The sequence below is a fragment of the Peromyscus maniculatus genome, chromosome 13 (genome assembly GCF_049852395.1).
Source record: "Peromyscus maniculatus bairdii isolate BWxNUB_F1_BW_parent chromosome 13, HU_Pman_BW_mat_3.1, whole genome shotgun sequence".
Taxonomy (NCBI): domain Eukaryota; kingdom Metazoa; phylum Chordata; class Mammalia; order Rodentia; family Cricetidae; genus Peromyscus; species Peromyscus maniculatus.
Window position 1 is genome coordinate 53,925,013 of NC_134864.1, and position 21,978 is coordinate 53,946,990.

General features: G+C 37.7%; 1 protein-coding gene across 4 annotated transcripts in view; it reads right to left on the reverse strand.

The window, feature by feature from the left end:
- Positions 1 to 21,978, reverse strand: part of Nbeal1 (neurobeachin like 1) — a 148,268-nt gene that overhangs the window by 59,952 nt on the left and 66,338 nt on the right. For all 4 annotated transcript variants that reach the window (XM_076550315.1, XM_076550313.1, XM_076550312.1 and 1 more), the window contains 14 exons: positions 21,785 to 21,883; positions 21,118 to 21,698; positions 20,086 to 20,218; positions 19,135 to 19,254; positions 17,535 to 17,838; positions 15,174 to 15,259; positions 12,389 to 12,478; positions 9,705 to 9,873; positions 9,147 to 9,280; positions 6,078 to 6,237; positions 5,873 to 5,975; positions 3,634 to 3,790; positions 2,395 to 2,553; positions 559 to 718 (listed from right to left, as the gene is read on the reverse strand). In XM_076550315.1, the coding sequence (XP_076406430.1) occupies positions 559 to 718; positions 2,395 to 2,553; positions 3,634 to 3,790; positions 5,873 to 5,975; positions 6,078 to 6,237; positions 9,147 to 9,280; positions 9,705 to 9,873; positions 12,389 to 12,478; positions 15,174 to 15,259; positions 17,535 to 17,838; positions 19,135 to 19,254; positions 20,086 to 20,218; positions 21,118 to 21,698; positions 21,785 to 21,883 (2,455 nt within the window). The remainder of the gene's footprint in view (positions 1 to 558; positions 719 to 2,394; positions 2,554 to 3,633; positions 3,791 to 5,872; positions 5,976 to 6,077; positions 6,238 to 9,146; positions 9,281 to 9,704; positions 9,874 to 12,388; positions 12,479 to 15,173; positions 15,260 to 17,534; positions 17,839 to 19,134; positions 19,255 to 20,085; positions 20,219 to 21,117; positions 21,699 to 21,784; positions 21,884 to 21,978) is intronic.

Consider the following 21,978-nt stretch of genomic DNA (forward strand, 5'->3'; position numbering starts at 1 on the left):
GCTATGTTCTGGGAAGTCTAAAAACAAGTACAGCCGGGTACGGGTAGTGGTGGCGCACGCCTTTAATCCCAGCACTCGGGAGGCAGAGCCAGGCGGATCTCTGTGAGTTTGAGGCCAGCCCGGGCTACAAAGTGAGTTCCAGGAAGGGCACAAAGCTACATGGAGAAACCCTGTCTTGAAAAACAAAAACAAAAACAAAAAACAAGTACAAGAATATATTCTCTAAGGAACACCCTGCAAAATCTAATAACATGTAATTTAAAAAGTAACCTGAAAAAGGATATTTTTTAAGAAATCTTTTAGAGAAAAACCAATTTCTTTTTCTGTTTGTTTGTTTTTGGGATTTTTTTGTTTGTTTGTTTGTTTTTCGAGATAAGGTATCTCTATGTAATAGTACTGGCTGTCCTGGAACTCGATCTATAGACCAGGCTGGCCTAGAACTCACAGAGATCTGCCTGCCTATGCCTCCCAAGGGCTGGGATTAAAGGCACGCACCACCACTGCCCGGCTGGAAAACCAATTTCTTAAACACATCACTGTTACCAGTCTTATTGATACCTGTATTAATGATTTGATTGACAAAGTTTTTGATGAGAGACGTATTAACTGGAGCTTCATTAAGGAGGAGTCCAATTCCTGAATAGCCAACTTCTCTAAGACGGATGCGCTGTTTACTACGCTCATAAACATTGGTGCATTTCAACATTTGTTCCATGACCTGGTCACAAAAAGTAATATAGTCTTTTCAATACAGAGAAACACTGGATTTTGAATCATTAACAACAAATTTTACTGACATGCATCTGTATTTGGGTAAATAATATTTAAAACTCTAGTTTAAATATGGCAGATGAAAGAGCATTGTAAGCCAGGCGGTGGTGGCGCACACCTTTAATCCCAGCACTTGGGAGGCAGAGTCAGGTGAATCTCTTTGAGTTCGAGGCCAGCCTGGGCTACCAAGTGAGTTCCAGGAAAGGCGCAAAGCTACATAGAGAAACCCTGTCTCGAAAAATAAAAAAATAAAAAAAAGAAAGAACAGTGTATATAGTTAACTGACATGAAGAACACATATTACTATTACCATCATTATTAATTTTTTTGTTTTTGTATTTTGAGAGAAGGTCTCCCTATGTAGTAGCCCTGACTGGCCTATAATTCACTATGTAGAGACCAGGCTGTCCTGTCTTCTAGTGCTGGGACTGAAGATGTGTGCCACCACACCAATGCTGAAACAGTCTTAGCTCATTTACATAATAGAAATCAATTTTCAAGAACAGGAAACATTTGTGAAGCACCCCAAATAATGTACATCTAAAAATAGGAGTAGGAGCTGAACTTGTAGCCCAATTATTTCCAGGGGTAAAAGTAATGTTATTCAAGAGGTTATTGTCTTATAAACTACAAGAGGATAATTCTGTCAGAATATGATAAACAATCACTAAGAATTATTTTAGAAGAAATATTATTTCCTCTCTATGAATGAACCCTAGTGAGGGTAGATGCTCACTGGTAACTTACCATAAGCAACCCTAAAAGACAAACCACTTTAGACCTTTTTCTTGATCTTCATTTTCTAAAGCTTAGTAATTTCAAACACAGGCAATCAAAACATAAACCCTTGAAAGTATGTTTCCTAACAATGTAAAAACACATGTCATCAGACAACTGAGTACAACAAGGAGAACTTAAAGAAGAAAAAAGCCGGTAGAGGACGCCTGGATCTTCTACTCTGAGTTGACAGAAAGCTCAATGGGTGGCTTTAGACAAGGGTCCAGTCTTTACAGTTTGGTAGCAAATAAAATGTACTCTGTGTGTTTTGACAGAGTCATTACTCTATAACATAGGAGTACTAAAAGCATCCGTCTTCTAACACTGCAGTAAGGACTAAGGAGACTACCACCTGACAAGTGCCAAAGGCTTGGCACACAGTGGGCACCACAGAGGTGCGCTATTATTTACTGTTAAAATGCTCTGACGTACCTCACAGATTTACTGCATGTCAGGAAGAACTCAGAGGTTTTATATTAGGGAAATATGACCAAGAGGATATTCCACTGAGATGATCTGTCGGGTTATATTAATTTTTGCTTGCTATTTTGATGGTCTTGCTTGTTTGGCAACCCCCACAATGCCCCCTTTTTTTTTTAAGATGTACTGGTAGATTTGGGGGGAGGGATATAAACTCAGCACATACTAAGCCAGTCTTCTACTACTTAACTATATCCCAAGTCTACAGCATAGTTTTCAAAACACACAAACAACATGAAAAATATATAACAAACAAACTAAAGGAGTATGCAAAAGTAATTTAGTCATAGAATATATATATTGTGAGTAAATTCATATATTCACAAATGTCCCCAAGATATAAATATGCTTACAATATTTGTGTACCTTAAAAATGATTTCTCTTAGCTTGTCAGAGTACTTCTGATTTAACAGCAAGGCATACAGTATGTCAGCATTTCCTGGTTCAAACATCAGTAAGAAAAGCTGTCCTCTAGTTGGGCTGGTCCGTAGGAGACTGAAGAGTATATCCAAAATTCCAAAGAGCTTTTCAAGTTAAACAACACAGAACAAAAACATCACTTATGTCTACAGGCAGCAAAGGGGCATACATCCCAACTAGTTATTGAACTACATCTACTACACCCTTTCCTCTCATCTCTCGTGCTTCTTCCATTCCCTTTTGCACAGTCTTTCGTTATACATATTCAATATCTCTGGAACTATTCCTAGCCTGTTTGCCCATAAGAAAAGAAATCTCTTCCATAGAAGAGTCTAACCCGGTCTCTTCAACATGTAAAATCCCCCTATAAAACCTTATAGGTCTTATCTCTCTCTTACAAACAATCATATTCTTGTTTCACTATTAACTTCTTAATTATGTAGATACCACTATGTTAAAAGAATAATTTTATAACTATATTACCTGCACTGCTTAATACTATTTTATATCTATATAGTTAAGTTCTCAAATTAATAAGATAATATACACTAAGAAAATTAGGAAAACAAAACTCAAGAACTACAAGATAAAACAACTGTGTAATGATTTGGCTATGAAGTGTCCTCAAAGGCTCATGTGCTGAAAGCTTGATTAGTTGCTAGCTAGAGGCACTACTGAGGTGATCAGATCATAAGGACAGACACTGACTCCATCAATAGACTAATGACTAGTAAGTTAACAGGTGATTTTAACAGGCTATAGAGAAGAGAGAGAATCAAGGGTGAAATAATAAATAGAATTGTGCCTTTGAAAGCTATCTCTTGTTCCTTGCCCTTCCCATCCAGGGCCCTTCTGCCTCTTGACTGCCAAAAAGGAGATTTGCTCTACTATGCTCTCCTAGCAAATGCTCTGTCTCATCACAGCTCAGAAGCAAGAAGGGGAAATGACACTAGAATGGAAAACTCTTAGACCACAAGCCAAGGGAAACACTCCCTCTTTACAATAGCTCTTCTCTGATATTTTGTCACAGCAACTACTTTCCAGATAGAAATTACTTCTTTACCTGTGTAATATTTAATATTTAATCCAATAGAATTTTATTCATTAAACAATTAAGTATGTAAGTTTGTAAGATGACAAATTAATTTAACAGTTAAAAATAAAATGCACCTCAGGCCTCATACCTGTTCTTCTTCATTAGTAGCAGCTATGTAACCTATGATACTTTGTATTTCTTCATGCGTTCCACCTTTACAAAGAAAATATTTAATCAGTCCATACAAAGAAGTCCTTATCGTCCGAATATCCTCTGGAGACAGCTCATTACATGTACAACCATGCCTGAAAGAGAGAACACAAGGGTGGAAGCTGAGGTGTGCATTTAAACACTTTGACAATTTTATATAAAAGAATCCAGTGTTAAAAACTAAGGCTGGTCCCAGCACTCGGGAGGCAGAGCCAGGCGGATCTCTGTGAGTTCGAGGCCAGCCTGGGCTACCAAGTGAGCTCCAGGAAAGGCGCAAAGCTACACAGAGAAACCCTGTCTCAAAAACAAAACAAAACAAAACAAAAAAAACAACTAAGGCTGGTAAGAAATGGATAAAGGCATTTGTTACCAAGCCTGACCACCTGACTCTGATCCTGGGACGCACATGATAGAAGGAGATAAAGGAGATAACTAAGTCTCACAGCTGTCCTAACTCTACATGTGTGCTGTGGCATATGCGCCCCCCACACACCTACACACACCTACACACACACACACACACACACACAGAATAATTTAAAAATTAAAAACAAAAACCTTTCTAGGTGCTTGCCATAAAGTTGACACAGTGCTTGCTGCATAAGCGTGAGGCCCTGAGTTCATTCGCCAGAAGCCATGTGAAAAAGGTGGACATGGCAGCCCACACTTGTAATCTTAGAACTAGGAGGGCAGAAACAGGCAGCCGGGGCTTGCTGCTAGCCAGCATGGCCAAATAGTGAGCCACAGGCCAGGAAGAGACCCTATCTCAAAAACCCAAGGTGGATGGCATCTGAGGACTGACACCTAAGGTCTCTGGCTTCTACACACACATGTGCACAAGAACCTCATCAGAAAAATATAGCCAAAGATGGCCTGGGAAGCCAACTCACTCAATCAATATGGTACTTGCTGGCAACCTAAGGTCCTACAAGATAAAACAACCCCAGAACCCATGTAAAAAGCTGAGTGTGGCACCCAGGGTAGGGAAAAGGAAGACAGAAGGATTCTTAGGTTTTGTTGGAAATCCATTCTAGCCAAATAGATGAGCTCCAGGTTTAAATAAAAACCAAGGATAGCAATTAAGGAGGATACCAGAAGGGTTAAGGATTTAGCTAAGTAGTAGAGTGTTTACCTAGCAAGTGCAAGATCCTGGGTTTGGTCCTCACCTCCAGGAAAAAGGCCACCAGGAGCTGGGTGTGGTGCCCACACCTTTAACCCCAGCACTCAGCAGAATCAGGAGGATCTCTGTGAGTTCAAGGCCAGCCTGGTCTACATAGCAAGTTCTAGAACAGCCAGGGCTACACAGAGAAAAACTGTCTCTAAATAAATAAATAAATAAATAAATAAGTAAGTAAGTAAGTAAATAAATAAAGGGGGGGTGGAACAACACCAGAAGTTGACCTCTGGCACCCACAGCCTGTGCACATACACTCCTTTCACCCCATGAACACATACAACACACACAGACAGGCACACACATTTGAATATAGTTATTAGTGTTCATGGTACCTTTGCTTTTCTTTCCTCCTTTTTCTTTTTTATTTTTTGAAATAGAGTCTAACCTTTCCAAGGTTTGCTCACAACTTGCTATGGAGCTGAGAATGACCTTGAACTTCTGATCCTATTACCTTTAACACACAAATGCTGGGATTACAGGACTACAGTGCCACACTGTTTATGAATACCCACTGTTTATGGCACCCATAATGCTTATGAATCATGTTTATTAGGAAAACATACCAAACGAGTAGCTAAGTTGGCTTCTTTTACATTAAGGGACATTTTAAGAGTTTCAGTGACAAAAATAAAATCATTAAAATACTCACTATACGACTATAAAATTATAATACTAAGAATCAGACACAGTTGTATGTGCTTTAGATATTAACTAATTTAACTCTCAAAACCATCACAGGCCACAGCCACAGTTTTATTCTGCTTTTTATAGATGAAAAGTTTAAATACAGAGAATCTCAATGATTTGAACAGCACTACACAATTAACAAAGCCAACATACAAACGTAATAAATGTGAATCTATTGCTCACCATTTTAATCTCTACACTACTCTGTTTCTCTGAAGTTTCATAAAACCAGAATTTCTATAAGCTACACACTCCAGTCAAGTGTCAGACAGAAACGAACAAATTAAACTGAAAAGGAACGAAGATGTCATACCCATAATAAATCCTAAGTGTATCCAGGAGAAACTGCACACCGTACTTCTTCCGGAAAACTCTCCTGCTGTCTTTAATGATAGTCGAAAGATACTGTATATGGCCTAAAATAAAATGTTCACTTATAAATAACATAACTAGAATAAAGTCACACAGGTCATACATTCCAAAACAACCATATATTTTATCTGATAGTCTGGTCTTACCAATCCGAAAAGGAAAGTCTCCACGGTTCCAGATCCGGAAGTCAAAGAGTAAATACTGATACATTTGTTGAAGCAACAGTGAGTTTTTTTCTGATGACGCCTGTTCAATTAGTAATTGAATTGCCACCAAAACATTAACATCCATTAGGGTACCTGGCACCTAAAATTTAACAGAAAGGGGTTTCATAAAGGTCAGTTTAAATAACAGTATGAAACTATGACTTCAAATAATTCAGAATGTCCCTAAAATAGAGAATAAAAAGTGGTACAAAATATAATTAACTTAATAAACTTTCTAATTTAACACTGGATCATATTTTCCTAATGTCATATTGCTAAAGTCTTTCTTCTTAATGCTCAAAGCACCTTACCACTCTAAATTTACAGACACTCTAAGAAATTATTTGTTTGTTTGTTTATTTTGTTTTTCGAGACAGAATTTCTCTGTAGCTTTTCGAGCCTGTCCTAGAATTCACTCTGTAGCCCAGGCTGGCCTCAAACTCACAGAGATCCACCTGTTTCTGCCTCAAATTGCTGGGATTAAAGGTGTGTGCTACCACCACACAGCCACACTCTAAGAAATTATTATCACTCCCATTTTACAGACAGAAAATCTAAGGCAGAGCATGAAACAGCATGTCCAAACAATTCAGCTTGCAAGGTTTAAGTTCAGACAATCCAGCTACAGAATCCATGAGCTAACAGATGAAGGAACTGAAACCACAAAAATGATGAACCAGTATATGACAGAGCTTAAAAAGTTCTCCAGAAGGTGGGGCTAGAGAGATGGCTCAGAGGTTAAGAGCACTGGCTGTTCTTCCAGATGACCTGGGTTCAATTCCCAGCACCCACATGGCAGCTCACAACTGACTGTAACTCCAGTTCCAGGGGAATCTAACAACATGCAGGCAAAACACCAATGCACATAAAAATAAAATGAAATAAAAAAGAAAATTCTCTCCAGAAAACTTTAAGTCCAATCACTGCACATGGAGTGGGGACTTGCTCACATTCTCAGTTCTCTTTCCAGGGCCCACTATACCTTTCCCTTTACAACACCATGAGATGGACAAGACTGTGTTCATTCCCCCAACTCCTCTGCTTTGATGAGCACATTAAGTAAGTTAAACCCAAGAAAATGACTTTTTCTGGGGCCCTATACCCCAATTTCATAAGCAAGTCTCTCAATAACATTATAAAATGATTTTGTAGAGAGCTCAAAGGAATGGTAAACTAGTAGTTCCCCAGAAAGCAGGCTACAAACTTTGCATGCCGGCATCCTAGGTTGACCATAACAAAACTGGTGTGGACTGGGAATCCTTTCAATATCAGTTTCACTATGTGACTGTTTTCTCATCTGGCCAGTGATCTTAAGTCTGGTCTTCATAAACTGGCCTCCTAAGACAGTCTCTATGCTACACAGCAACTGACCTTGGAGAGGAGCCTGCACTATACACCATGTGAAAGCACACTACTGAAAAGAGATCTTAAATTGACTGTACAAAAACGCTACTCTTGCCCACATGAAATAACCTCAATAATTTCTTACTACCTCTGACACTAAACGGCAGTCTCCCAGTGGTAGGAGCATCAGACCAGGCAGGCATATAAGACTCACTCATCCTTCGTTTCTTTCCTCCTTCCTTTTTTTTTCTTCTTTCTTTTTAATTTTTTGAGACAGGGTTTTTTTGTACAACCCTGGCTGCCCTGGAACTCATTCTGTAGACCAGACTGGCCTTAAACTCAGAGATCCGCCTGCCTCTGCCCCCTCTACCATGTGCTGAGACTAAGGAGTGCACCACCACACCCAGCCTCAGTTTTTGTATCTTTCAGACTGCTCAGTGGTTATTTGAAATGGTCACACAAAGCTTAACTGATTTTTCTTTTTCTTTTTTGAGATAAGGTCTTACTATGTAGCTTGGACTGTTCTAGAACTCTCTATCTATTCAGATAACCTCAATCTTACAGAAACCAGTCTCCCAAATGCCTTCCAAATGCTGGAATAAAAGGTATGCAACACTATGACCAGCCTTCTCCACAAGGAACCTTTCCTGCAGCACTGTCACTGTGAGAAAACCTACCATTGTAAAGTAGCATGCTGGCTTCATCAGTCTCTTAGAATGCTTCCCCTGCCTTTCCAAACCTCTTATAATGGGGCCTTTTCAGCAGATACTAAAGGTAAAAAACAAAACAAAAAAACAAAAAACAAAACAAAAAAAACCTGCAGGAGAGAAGCCAAATCCTGATACTGATATATGCAATATACTTCTAATCAAAGTGGCCTTGCAAAATTTGCTTTAATTATTCCTTACAGATTGGAACTTATCTGAAGGCCAGGTTAAACTGGAAATTTGTCTTTATATATCAGGTCAGGCACAACTGTACACATCTATAATCTTAGCACTCAGAAGGCTGACACAGAAAATTGCAAATTTGAGGCCAGCCTGGGAAACATAGCAAGATCCACTCTTGGGACTTGACAATCCCTACTTGTTGCACACAGACTTTTATTTCATTTATTGCAAATAGTTCAGCTCTCTTCTCTCTCACAACAGTCAGAAGATTTCCTAATGAACGTATGCATACAGTCAATGCCAGCTTAGCCTTGTGAAACAGTCTTCTGGTTCTCAAATACCTCAAATACTACACCTAGCAACTAAGGAATATACATCAAAGAACATATATTCCTTTAAAAAAAAAAAAAAGATTTATTTATTATGTATATAGTGTTCTGCCTACATGCCAGAAGAGGGCACCAGATCTCATTACAGATGGTTGTGAGCCACCATGTGGTGGCTGGGAATTGAATTCAGGACCTCTGGAAGAACAGCCATTGCTCTTAACCTCTGAGCCATCTCTCCAGTCCTAAAAGAGCATATATTTGTATATAAGTAATTTGTATTATTCTGTTAAAGTTTATAAAAGCTGCTTGTGAAACAAATCATATGTATTAATACAACTTGAGCTGTAATATAGTAATCATTAATGACATTTATTAGCAGGAATAAAATCACAACAGTCATTCATGATCATCACTTGATAAATCAGTATCACGTTAAACTTGATTACCTTCTGAAGTAAGGCACCAAGCGTTGCAACTCCATGGGACTGAATAAGATTATCCTGGTTGATAGGATGTCTCTGAATAAAGTGTTTCACAATCAAGATAAATGTTGCAACTAGATTTTTCTCTAGTCTTGACTCTGTGAAACCAGGAAAACATAATTATCATAGTCACTCTCATCACTTTTATATCGTATATTTTATATCATAATACACATTGTAACAAAGAAGCTATCCAATTCAGTAGCTTGCCTCCAAGATTCATTTATACAGTGAAATCAGAAAAAGCAGCAACTACTTACTATTGTATTCATATGCAAATACTTTCTTTACCATGATTTAACAATGTGGTGAGTTTTTTCCCACTAAGAGTATAAACTAAGGAGAGTCAAAAGCAAAGTTACTCTCTTCACTGTTTGAACTAAGTCTTACAAACTTACCGAGCTATGCCAGCCCAGGAGGGTGACTACAACAGCTATAAATACTTAAGTGGTATGGAATTTTATTTTCCAATTAATTCTCAACTTTCTAAATGACTAATTTAGGCTAATGTAGTTTTATTACCTGACGCCTTTGTGGAGGCCAATGCCATACATTCTTGTTCAACAGGTGTTATAAATTCAGGAACTTTGTTTTCACTCATTCCTTCAGAAGTCTGTCCTTCAGTAAAGTGGCTTATTTGTTCCAATAAAGGAAAAAGTACATTTAACCCACCTATACAATTGATGATGTCCTGAAAACAAAATTAATTTTTTAAATATTACAATATAAGAACAATGGTATAATTTAATATTTACAGGATATATGAAGATAGTTTGTTAATAAACCTTAAGTAATGTATGAGATAGCCTAAGCTGGAAGATATTTAAGCAGACAGTCTCAAAGATAACCATAACTTATATTAAAAGAGACCATTTCAGGCCATTTCCCTGTGCTTGTTAGAACTGAGGAAGTTCAAACACAGGCAACGTGTAATGGAACTCTAACAATGCTAAGAACAAGCAACTGTACCACACAGTTATGCATTAAAAAAACAGGAGAGGAACCAGAAGTATGACCGACTCTTCTAATTTTAGTTAACAAAAGGTGGAATGGGTACAGTAAGCTAAAATATGAAACGTGCTGTATGCCTGACATACAGACGATGGTATATAAAGCTACTCTTTTATTGGTCATTACAACATTCAGACCTACACTGATGTGTTATTGTACCCTTATAACCCTACTACAAGAAAGGATAGGGCAAGGACATTCCAAGTTCAAGGCCAGCCTGGGAGGGATAAGAGAAAAGAGGAGTAGAGGATACGACAGGGGAGGGAGAGGAGGAGGGAAGGCAGGAGGAGAGGCCATCAGCAAACCTCCCATCTCACATGGTCACCTGGCACAACTGCAGCTATAGGACACTTACTCAGCAAAACCTCCCCATACCAGAGGCTTTACGCTGTGCCCGAGAGTTCAAGACTTACTTATTTATATACTACACGCCTGCTACTTTGTTTTGATATTTTTAAATGACCTAAAATTTATTTTACCCATTAGATAGACAGTATGTGTTGGGGGGGAAACATACTGATTTTAAAAAACTCTTTGTGTAGTAGTAACTTGCTGTGGGATGTTCTGTATGTCCTGTGGGAGCCCCTTCTTGGGTTCTTTGTGGCGTTACCCAGCAGGTCCTCATAGAGGAGGATTAGGACCACAGGCCTGAGTGCAGGTGCCTGAGATGGTCTGCACTTGGCTGTGCTGGGGGATGGTCTGTATGTCAAATTGCTCTGATTTGTCAATAAATAAAACCTGATTGGCCATGGCTAGGCAGGAAGTATAGGCAGGACTAACAGAGAGGAGAAATAAAAGAACAGGAAGGCAGAAGGAGACACAGCCAGCTGCCACCCTGACAAGCAGCATGTGAAGATACCAGTAAGCCATGAGCCACATGGCAGGGTATAGATTTATAGAAATGGATTAATTTAAGCTATAAGAACAGTTAGCAAGAAGCCTGCCACGGCCATACAGTTTGTAACCAATATAAGTCTCTGTGTTTACTTGGTTGGGTCTGAGCGGCTGTGGGACTGGCGGGTGACAAAGATTTGTCCTGACTGTGGGCAAGGCAGGAAAACTCTAGCTACACTAACTGAACATTTTGGATGGCAAATATCTTCCTTCTTGGCTTTTTTGTTGTTGTTGTTTTTCTGTGAGGAGGAGGGCTTTGATTTTACTTAAGCATCAAAATTATAACTGTTTTTCTCTTAATAATTCTGTTCCTGTTGTATCCCACATTAGACAAAATGTTTGATTAGTTGAGTTGTATAGCTACAATATAAAGTATTAAAGACTGGTTTTCAGATCTGCACAGCATACCTGAGATAATTAAGTTTCTATTTATAGCACACAGACCTAGTCTTGTAAAGCCAATATTACAAGGTATGCAGCTTACATATGAATACATGCAATAGCGTATTTAAGTTGGCTAGGTTGATGGCATAGTTTACAAAGGTAAGTTTTAGTCATTCAACTACTGTATCTATTCATCCTTCACAATATAAATCTGAATATCATTCATTCATTCACTCATTTTAGGTTTTTGTTTTGTTTTATTTTGGAGACAGAGTTTCAATAAATAGCTTTGGCAGCCTGGAACTCCCTATATAGACAAGGCTGAACACAAACTCAAAGAGATCTGATTCTTTCTGCCTCCTGAGTGCTAAGATTACAGGCATGCACCACCATGTCTAGTGTTACATACAATTTTAACAGAGAACCATTATTAATTCAGTCTGGTGATACGTAAAAGAAAAAAGCTGGGCCAGCTCACTGAGTAGGTTGGATGGTTCAGTGTATAGAGGTCTTTCTCTGCAAGTATAAGAACTGAAGCTCTGAATTCAGATCCCAAGCACCATGTAAACCTCTGGGCAGCACTGCCTGAAAACTGCAGCACCAGGGGAACAGAGACACCAGGGTCCTGAGAGCTCACCGACCCAGCTTAGCCTAGAAGGCATGCTTTCAGTTCAATCAGAGCAGTAAATGAAGAACAACAGATTTCTAGCATTACACAGGCATGCACCTCCTCCCCCTCATCATCATACAGGGCCTAGGAATGTGGCTCAGTGGCAAAGCAGATGCCCAGAATACAGAATGTCCTGGGTCCAGTTCCTAGTACTGGGAGGAAAAAAAGATTCTAGCTATGTTTAAGTAAACTTAAAAATAAATTTAAATTATATTATGTTGCCCACTGTATATTATTATTAACTTACCTTAATGTCCCAATTAACTACTTTGTTTCCTGTTAATCTTCCATGCAAATAATTAGTAGACAAGTCGAGGCAAATTGAATTTTTGCAAGCCTAAAAACAAAAGAAAAATACAAGCATCTTAGTGCAATTAGAACAAAACATAACTTTAATTATATAGAAGTACATAATCATTATTTTAAAAGTACATAATAAAATCAATTAATAACTTGCCTAGCATTTGCCTTTTACTGTTCTTATCTATCTATCTATCTATCTATCTATCTATCTATCTATCTATCTATCTATCTGTGTGAGGGCATACAATTAGATCTATGTCTGTGGAGGCCAGAGGCAGACATCAGGTCTTGGGTGTCTTTAATCACTCTCTACCTTCTTTGAGAAAGGGTCTCTCACTTAATCCAGAGTTCACCAATCAGCTAGACTACTAGCAAGCAATCTCTCCACTTGTCAATGACACTCCACCACTGAGGTGAAAGGCACACATCAGAGGGTCCTTATGTTTAGTCATAAAGTTCTTTACTTACTAATCCATCTCAAGTCATTAATGTCTCATAAAAAAAAAATCAGGGACTAACTTGTACTCATTTAACAAAAGTAGATCATCACTGCATTCAGTTCTTGGCACAAAGACAACACCAAATTTTAAAGAAAAAGATGACTAAACACCTACTACAAATAAGGACAAGAATGAAAAACAGCTGACAAGTGAAAAGTCTTCAACATACCATTCAACACACTAGCATTCACTAATACTTGAGTTATTCTTAAAGAGTGCTCAAAAAGCTGGTGAAAGAGATTACACCAAGTAGAACTTGTCTCTTAAAACATCGTTTTTAAAGCACTTCATCAATCTCCAAAAAAAAGGATATGAAGAATGCAAGAGCTCCATGAACTCACTTCACTTTAGAGACATGCATCATTATATACACTATTTTAGAGAAACAAACCTTTAGTAAACTGATTTGCCTACATATGAATCACATTTCTTGGGGGGAAAAAAAGACAGTAACTAATTTTTGACAGTACAGATTTTTTAATTTCTGTCACAAGCTGGGCAGTGGTGGTGCATGCCAATAGTCCCAGCACTCAGGAGGCAGAGGCAGGCAGATCTCTGTGAGTTTGAGGTCAGCCTGGTCTACAGAGTGAGTTCCAGGACAACCAGAACTACAAAAAGAAACCCTGTCTTGGAAAACAAAAACAAACAAAAAAAGTCACAAAAAAATACAATCTTAACACCAGATTTAAAACTACTTTGTAAAAAGGTGACAACCATAATACTAAAAACCAATGTCCATTACATGTCAAGAATATGTCAGTCTAACAAAAACAAAAAACACAAAACAAAACAAACAAAAGAATATGCCACTCAGCATACTATTTGGATTAGATCCAATGATTTCCTCAGCATCTGTCTGCACACTGGAGACTGACTAGGAAAGACTAATAGTAGCCAAGAAATTAAGTTGTTATGGTTGGTGAACAAACATACTATGAATAAAGTACATGGATCTTGACTGGATCAAAACTAATTTGTACTAAGTAAGTATTTTTAGGGAAAACTGAATACAGATTATATACTCAATTATGTAAGTAATTATGTAAATATTCAGGGATCAAGTTTTATAGCTATACCAATCTGCTTTTACAAATGACCTGAGAAAAAGTCATCAGATACAACAAAATGCTAACAATTGGCTAATTTGGGTAAGGAATACATAGGACTATACTACTATTTTTTTTTAAACTTCTAAGGTTTGAACTTTATCGAAATACAAAGCTGACAGAACATAAAATCAGTAAGTTTATTAGGTCAGCTATAACAAATAAATAGTATGATCACGTACCAGCTTGCTAAATTAGAAAAAGGTGTTCTATATTATCTCACACAATAAAAGTATTTTCTGTGGCAACGTAACACTAACTATGATAAAGGCAAATAATGCTGTTGTGACTCTTCTCTGCTTTCTTCCTTCCAGTTGTCCCTTACATCTTTTTTCCTTCAATCTGTGCTAGTTCCAATTACTTTTGCTAACTGGGTCTTTGAAGGAAAACAACTAGACATGGCAGGTATACTGGAAAGGTTTTCTGTCCTTTAGAAAATACCAAACCCCCCACTCAACATCACATTTAAAAAATCCAAATCAAAGTTTAAGTACAACTGTTTCACCTCTCTCTTCAGATAACTAAAGAAATACAAGTTAAAAAGGTTTCATCCACTAAAACCAACTCAACAAATACCCGAAACTAGTCCAATTCACACTAGCAGAATGACATAAACTAGTCCAATTCACACTAGTAGAATGACATGGACTAGTCCAATTCACTAGTAGAACAACATAGAGTAGTCCAATTCACACTAATAGAATGACATAGACTAGTCCAATTCACACTAGAATGACATAGACTAGTCCAATTCATACTAGTAGAATGACATAGAATAGTCCAATTCACTAGTAGAACGACATAGACTAGTCCAATTCACACTAGTAGAATGACATAGACTAGTCCCATTCAGACTAGTAGGACGACATAGACTAGTCCAATTCACACTAGTAGAATGACATAGACTAGTCCAATTCACACTAGAACAACACAGCACCTGAACTGTACTTGGAGAAGTGTGCCTTAATTCTTGCTGTTTCAATTTCCTTTGAAAATCCCTAATGTTTTAAAAATCAGGACTGAAGACCCTCCTCGATTACCCACTGAAAGGACAAAAGGAGTAGACAATGACTTCAAGCTCACAGCAGCTCTAACCATGGACAATCCATGCATTTACTCTGACCTTTGCTGTGTAATGAAGGAGGATGCTACTTGGCAGGTCGGCCATATCACAGTCTTGACTCTTCCAAGGGCTTAAGCAATTTGGACCTGAAATTAGTTACACACAACATACATCACTGAATATACATGGTCTCCTTAGTTCAGTGTTACCAGAACAAAATTTGAAATCAAGATGTTTCAAGTTACTCAAATAACACAGCTAAAGCACACTGTGTAACATGTACTTTAGTTTTATGTCACCTATAAACTTTTCCAAAACCTAAAAAATTTGGGGAGATTATCAATCTCTGCTGTAGAAAGAACACTGTCTGTAACATATGGAAATATTATAAAATACAAAAATCGTATTGATTTACTGTAAATAAATTCAAAAGAATACAAAAATAGAAAAACATCAAAAATTAATGTGATAATGGGTAAGGAGGTACACATCTTTAATCCTAGCACTCAGAAGGCAGAAGCAAGCAGATCCCTGTAAGTGCAAGGCCAGCCAGGGCTACATAATAAGACCCTGTCTTAAAGAAAAAATTCAAAAGCTGGGCAGTGGTGGCACACGCCTTTAATCCCAGCACTTGGGAGGCAGAGCCAGGCGGATCTCTGTGAGTTCGAGGCCAGCCTGGGCTACCAAGTGAGTTCCAGCAAAGGTGCAAAGCTACACAGAGAAACCCTGTCTTGAAAAAAAAAAAAAAAGAAAAAAAAAGAAAAAATTCAATGTGAAGAGAAAGCAGAGAAATGGAAAGTATTGGTAACAGTTTAAGTAATCTAAGTAACAGTGCTCAATTTCATTTGCAACTGAAATGCAAGCTCAAACAAGGTTCCATTAGACATATAATGGAAGAAAAACGTGTGTGTGTGTGTGTGTGTGTCTGTGCACGCACACATATGTTCACGTACATGTGCTCATGAGGCCAAAGGAAGATGCTGGCCATCTTCCTGTATCTTTCTCCTCCTTAGCCTCTGCCTAGTCAGCATATTCCAGTGTGTGCCACAACCAAATCCACCTTATTTTTATTAAATAGATCTTTCATTCAACATGAAGTTCATTATTTGAGCTAGGCTAGCTAGACATCAAACTCCTAGGATACAACTATCTTCACACATTAACACTGGGGTCCTATTATCTCGAAACACTCATGCCATCGGAGCAGGATGTTTTGATGAAAAACAAGCTACTCTGCAGAATTATGCCCATGACTCTTAAAAGATTTAAATTCAGAATATTCTGGTAGAATACAACTATAAGACTCTAATGTTAGAATTCAATAGTACTTAATATATCATACTGAAAATCATAGCCAAAAGAAAAAAAAAAACCAAGAATATTTACAATGTTATCCAAGATTACCTAAGTGTCCTGCCCTCAGAAATTCTTCAGGTATATTAATAAATGAATTATAAAAATGACAAGTTCTGGAACAAGACTCATGATTTTGGAATTAGCTATATGATTTCTTATGTAGATAGGCTTATATTCGATTTCACCAACTCACTAACATCTGTCAAAAGAACTGATAGTGTTACGGATGGAACTGAATGACCTTAAAATTCACTCTAAAAACATAATTTCCAATATGACTGTATTGTAAATAGAGCCTTTAAACAGAAAACTGAAGTTAAATGATGTCATAAGAATTGAGTCCTAATCTGACAGGGTCCCTCATTAGAAAAGGAAGAGACACTGTAGAGATCTGCCTTTTCTCTGTCCATGTACATGTTGAGGGAAGATCAAGTTGAAATTACAGTAAGAAAGGGGCCCCCCAAACAAAAAGAAGCCTCACTAGGAAACAACATTTATATCACCTTAATCTTGGACTTTTATCCCCCGAAATGTGAGAAAATAAAGTCTGGTGATTAAAGACACAGTCTGCAGTAATTTACTATGTATGGCAACCCCAGGAGACTAACACGGGCAGCAATTTCAAGGATTAAGACATTTAGATACGACTCAAAATGGGGCTAGAGAGATGGCTCGGTGGTTATCAGTGCTTACTGCTCTTGCAGAGGACCTGGTTCGGTTCCCAGCACCCTTACCAAGCAGCTCCCAACTGCCTGTAACTCCAGTTCTAGGGGGTCTGATTCCCTCCGGCCTGTCAGGACACCTGCACACACATGGAGCACATGAAAAAGGTGCACACACACATACACATGCGTAAATAAATCTTTAAATATTTCCTAAATGCTAGTTTTAGCTATGCCTACAAAAAAAGAATAGGACACAACAGACTTTTCCTTTCAGTTCCAATGAAAACCACAAGTTTGTAACACAGCTCAGTGCTTGGGCCACTTGCTTAGTATGTACTAGATACTACTGGGGGAGGGGGGGAGACAATGCTAAATACTGTGACTGTACATACATGCTCACCTGCTAAATATAAAGCCTTGACCTGAGGAGGCTGCAGTGCTTCGTGGAATACAATAACAGATCCTAGCTGGCCCTCCAGGGATGTGGGGCAACCCCATTCACTATCTTGGGTTCCAGCGGAAATTAATTTGGTAACTAATTTTGATTTTTCAGTTGTTCCTCCCCAGGAGGCTGATGACAATATTCCACCAAATGATGTCCGGTGAGGGGTAGCGGGAGTGGAAAATGGTGGATCTGGAATTTGAGAGGGTGGAGGAGTGGTGGTTCTTTGCCCAGCTGAACCAATACAACAGGAAGTAAATGGCTAAAAATTAAACAAAAATGACAAAGACTATTTAAAATCATACAACTTTAAACACATCTCTCTCTCTTCACATTTAGAGTTGACAGTGTAAAGCTGAGTTAGGTGACACACACTTAAGTCCCAGCATGGGTGAAGGCTAAGTCAAAAGTGTCATGAGCTGCAGAGTAAGACCCTATCTGAAACAACACAAGCTGAACAATGAAACGAAATACTAAGGAGCTGGACATGTAGCTCCATGATAAAATACTTGTTTAGCATGTATGAAACTTGGGTGTGAGATCCACCAATGCAAAAATAAATAAATGAATTTAAGATTAAATAAAAATGAGATGAAATAGTTTATATAAAACTAAGGAATAAACACATTGAAAACAGAAGTGGAAGCCAATTTTTCAACTGGACCATAGCATATATATAGGGAAGTATATACATAAGGCATCAATATCAAAGTTATCTTTGGCCAAGAGAATACTGACATTTTATGAATCAGTAAGTCTTTTTTTTAATGGGTGAGTATTATTTATAAAAGGTTAAAAGAGCTTTACTATTATCTAAAACAGAGATAATTACTTTTCCCCCACACACAATTTATGTTGTATTATGTAACAGTATAATGTTAATTAAAAGCTATCTTCAATAGTCATGATGAGAAGCAAGAAACTTATTAGGAAAACCATACTGATAAATACTCTATTTCATCCTATTAGTCCCAGAAGACTTTCTTAAATTAGCCAGTCTCAAAAAGCTTTATTAACCTGTATGGAGAATAAAGCTTCAAGAGACTTCATCACTAGTTCAAATTTAACAGAGATATTTAACAGAGATAGTCTATCATAGTATTTTCTTAAATATTTTATATACTTAGAGCGGTTTTGTTTTTTTAATGACACTTTTGTATGGTCTTTTTATTTCTTTGGCTTTGCTACATCTACTTTTCTAAGCCTTTCATTATAATTCTTTCTTGAATTGGTTTTTCACATAATGTCTGACATTATCCAAGAGAAATGAATACCAATTTTCTGTATCTTAATGTATAGAATACAGTTCAAAAATTTTATGAAAAAATTCAGAATATATTTTCTAAATATTTTTAGGATTGTGCCTATAAAGAAGAAGTTACGCCGGGCGGTGGTGGTGCATGCCTTTAATCCCAGCACTCGGGAGGCAGAGGCAGGCGGATCTCTGTGAGTTCGAGGCCAGCCTGGTCTACCAAGTGAGTCCCAGGAAAGGCGCAAAGCTACACAGAGAAACCCTGTCTCGAAAAAAAAAAAAAAAGAAGAAGTTACATATACGCACCTCATTCATGGCAGGAAATCTGAGAGGGGCAGAAACCTTTTGTTGTCCATTGTCATAGATATAGACAAGACTCTGACCAAAGGGCCTTTTTCCAGGCATGTGAACGATGGTTATGTTGTGCTGATGAAATAAAGCATACATTAAAATGACTAAAATTACATCATGCCTTTGCAATGACATATGCTTACAGATTATTACTCCATAATTTGTGTGAACAAAATATTAAGGACAGCTAAAATTCTGACTCAATGATACTCTCAGAACAAGTAACAAATTCTTATGTATTACAATTAAGCCTTTACAAAAAGACTCACAAAAATTATGTTTCTTCTGTATTTTCTAATGTTCTAAATAGGTTTTTTTTTGTTTGTTTGTTTTTTGTTTTTTTTTTGGGTTTTTTGAGACAGGGTTTCTCTGTGTGGCCCTGGCTGTACTGGAACTCACTTTGTAGACCAGGCTGGCCTTGAACTCAGAGATCTGCCTGCCTCTGCCGAGTGCTAGGAATAAAGATGTGTGCTACCATGCCTGGCCCCTAACTATTCTTAATTTTTTTTTTCAAAGAGAAACATTTTGTATTTTTGAGGTAAGCAACATTAGCTTAACAAGCTCACATTTCATTTTGAATTGAAAGTCAAAATCAGGAGTTGGGGATTTAGCTCAGTGGTAGAGCTCAGTCCTCAGCTCCCGGGGGGCGGGGGGGGGGGGGGCTGCGAAAGTCAAAATCAATCTAGGAAATCTTCAAGGACTCATAAGTTTCAGAAAAAAAATTACTGCTTCTTTAATGTCAATGGTAAATAAATTAACATCTTTGTAGACAGAACTTTACTACAACAGAACTTGGAAATGAATATTGGCAAAGCACACAAAAATTCCTCACAGAAATGCATCAAACTGTTATACTTCTTAAGGAAAGACAGAACCAAGAGTTTGATGTGCATCCTAAAGTCTTACCCAGAGAGAATCACAGAAACTGTGGTCAGGAAGCATAACTGTTGCATATTCTCTTTTTGTGCATACTGCCACAACCAACATACCTGAGTGGGTAATAAAAGCTTCAAAACCCATTCCACTTCCTGTAAAAAAGCTAACAGAAATATATGTTATCAGAACCTCTGAACTCAAGTTGACCAGTCTCTTCATCACTGAAGTTCATCATCAACTATAACACAATCACAAATACCTTTATCAACAATGCTACGATCTTAATTCTATTGCCATACGTATCAGCCCAACTTTATTTCGGTCATTTTTTAAGTCCATTTTCAGCATAAAAGTTAATAAATTATAAAAAGTAACACTGGAAGTAGGATTTTATTATCAAGCTAGAACAGTGGTTCTCAACCTTCCTAATGCTGTGACCCTTTAATACGGTTCCTCATATTGTAGTGACCCCAGCCATAAAATGATTTTCATTACTACTTCATAACTGTAATTTTGCTACTGTATGAATCAAATATAATTATCTGTGTTTTCTGATTGTTTTAGGTGGCCCCTGTGAAAGGGTCCTTCCAACCCCAAAGGGGTTGTAACCCATAGGTTGAGAACCTCTGAGCTAGAACAAAACTATAAAATTTGTATTTAATTCTTTAAATTCTTCCAAACATCCAGAAAGCATACATGAAAGTTTTAAAAATCATACGGTATATTAAAAAATATTAGCTACTGAGGCCTGAATGTCTTACATAAGAACACAGCTCCTTCAATGGAACAGAGTTTATTATTTCTTTCTTCTCTACTTTTATACTACTTTCATTGTTTCCTAAAGACCCTCAGAATTTAGCCAGAAAAATATATAAAATACAGAATAATTATTTTGAAAGAAATAAAGCACTTCTAAACTATATACAGCCACAAGATGAAGAAATGTTATATAAACTGTTATAAATATAAAAAACTAGATGCTTAGACACTTTATCCTACTTAAGAATCATAGCATATACAAGGTGACAATCTCCATTTAAATTCCACAATGTGTACCATTACCTATATAATTGTTTTCTTTTTCCTCCTTTGTTAGCAGTGCCAAGGGTTAATTGGTCCTGATCTAAGCAAAACCAAGCAGTGAAGGAAAATGCAGACCCAGGCCATTTCTGAACGGCAGGCACAGAGATTCCCGCCATGCTGTGTGACAAATTAAAGTACTGCAGGGCACTCTCCAGGCTGAGCTTCCGCGCCATCGTCAGGACTGCACGAGTCACGGGAACGGTGTATGGGTGAATGAGCTCAGGCTCATCTACTCTCAGCAACCGCAGTAGTCGGCGGATCTCTTCGGAGCTCACAGACTGACTCCCCAAGGAACCATGAATTGCAATCAAGTTCTCAGCACAAGTTCGATGTAGGGAAGAATGGGATTCAAGGGTTTCAATGAGTCTTATTCCCATGTTTGCATTCACACACGTAGTTCGGCTCTGTTTATTAATGCAACAAATTTTTTTCAGCCAATCAGAGATGAAGATTTGTAGATCATGGGAGTCTAGCTCTGGAAGCCATTGGATGAGAACCAAAAGAGGATGAACATTACTAATGCCCAAAATACCAACTGAAGTATGGTCACCCTCCACAGCCTGAAAAGTCACACAAAATTAGAAAGTTAGTTACTGTTCTTAAAGTGGAACAATGGAACTTGTCATCATAAATGTTGAACACTTACCATATTCATAAGTTCTTTAAGCAGTTCTAGTGATGGCTGACCCAGAGATGCTAACACCTCAAACATGTGCACATAGCCAATTCTTTCTTTAAATACTTCCTACAGGGGAAACAACATATCAAAGCACATTTTCAATGACTAAATTGAAAACTTACTTAAACTATTTGGTTAATAAAATACAAAAAAAAAAAAGA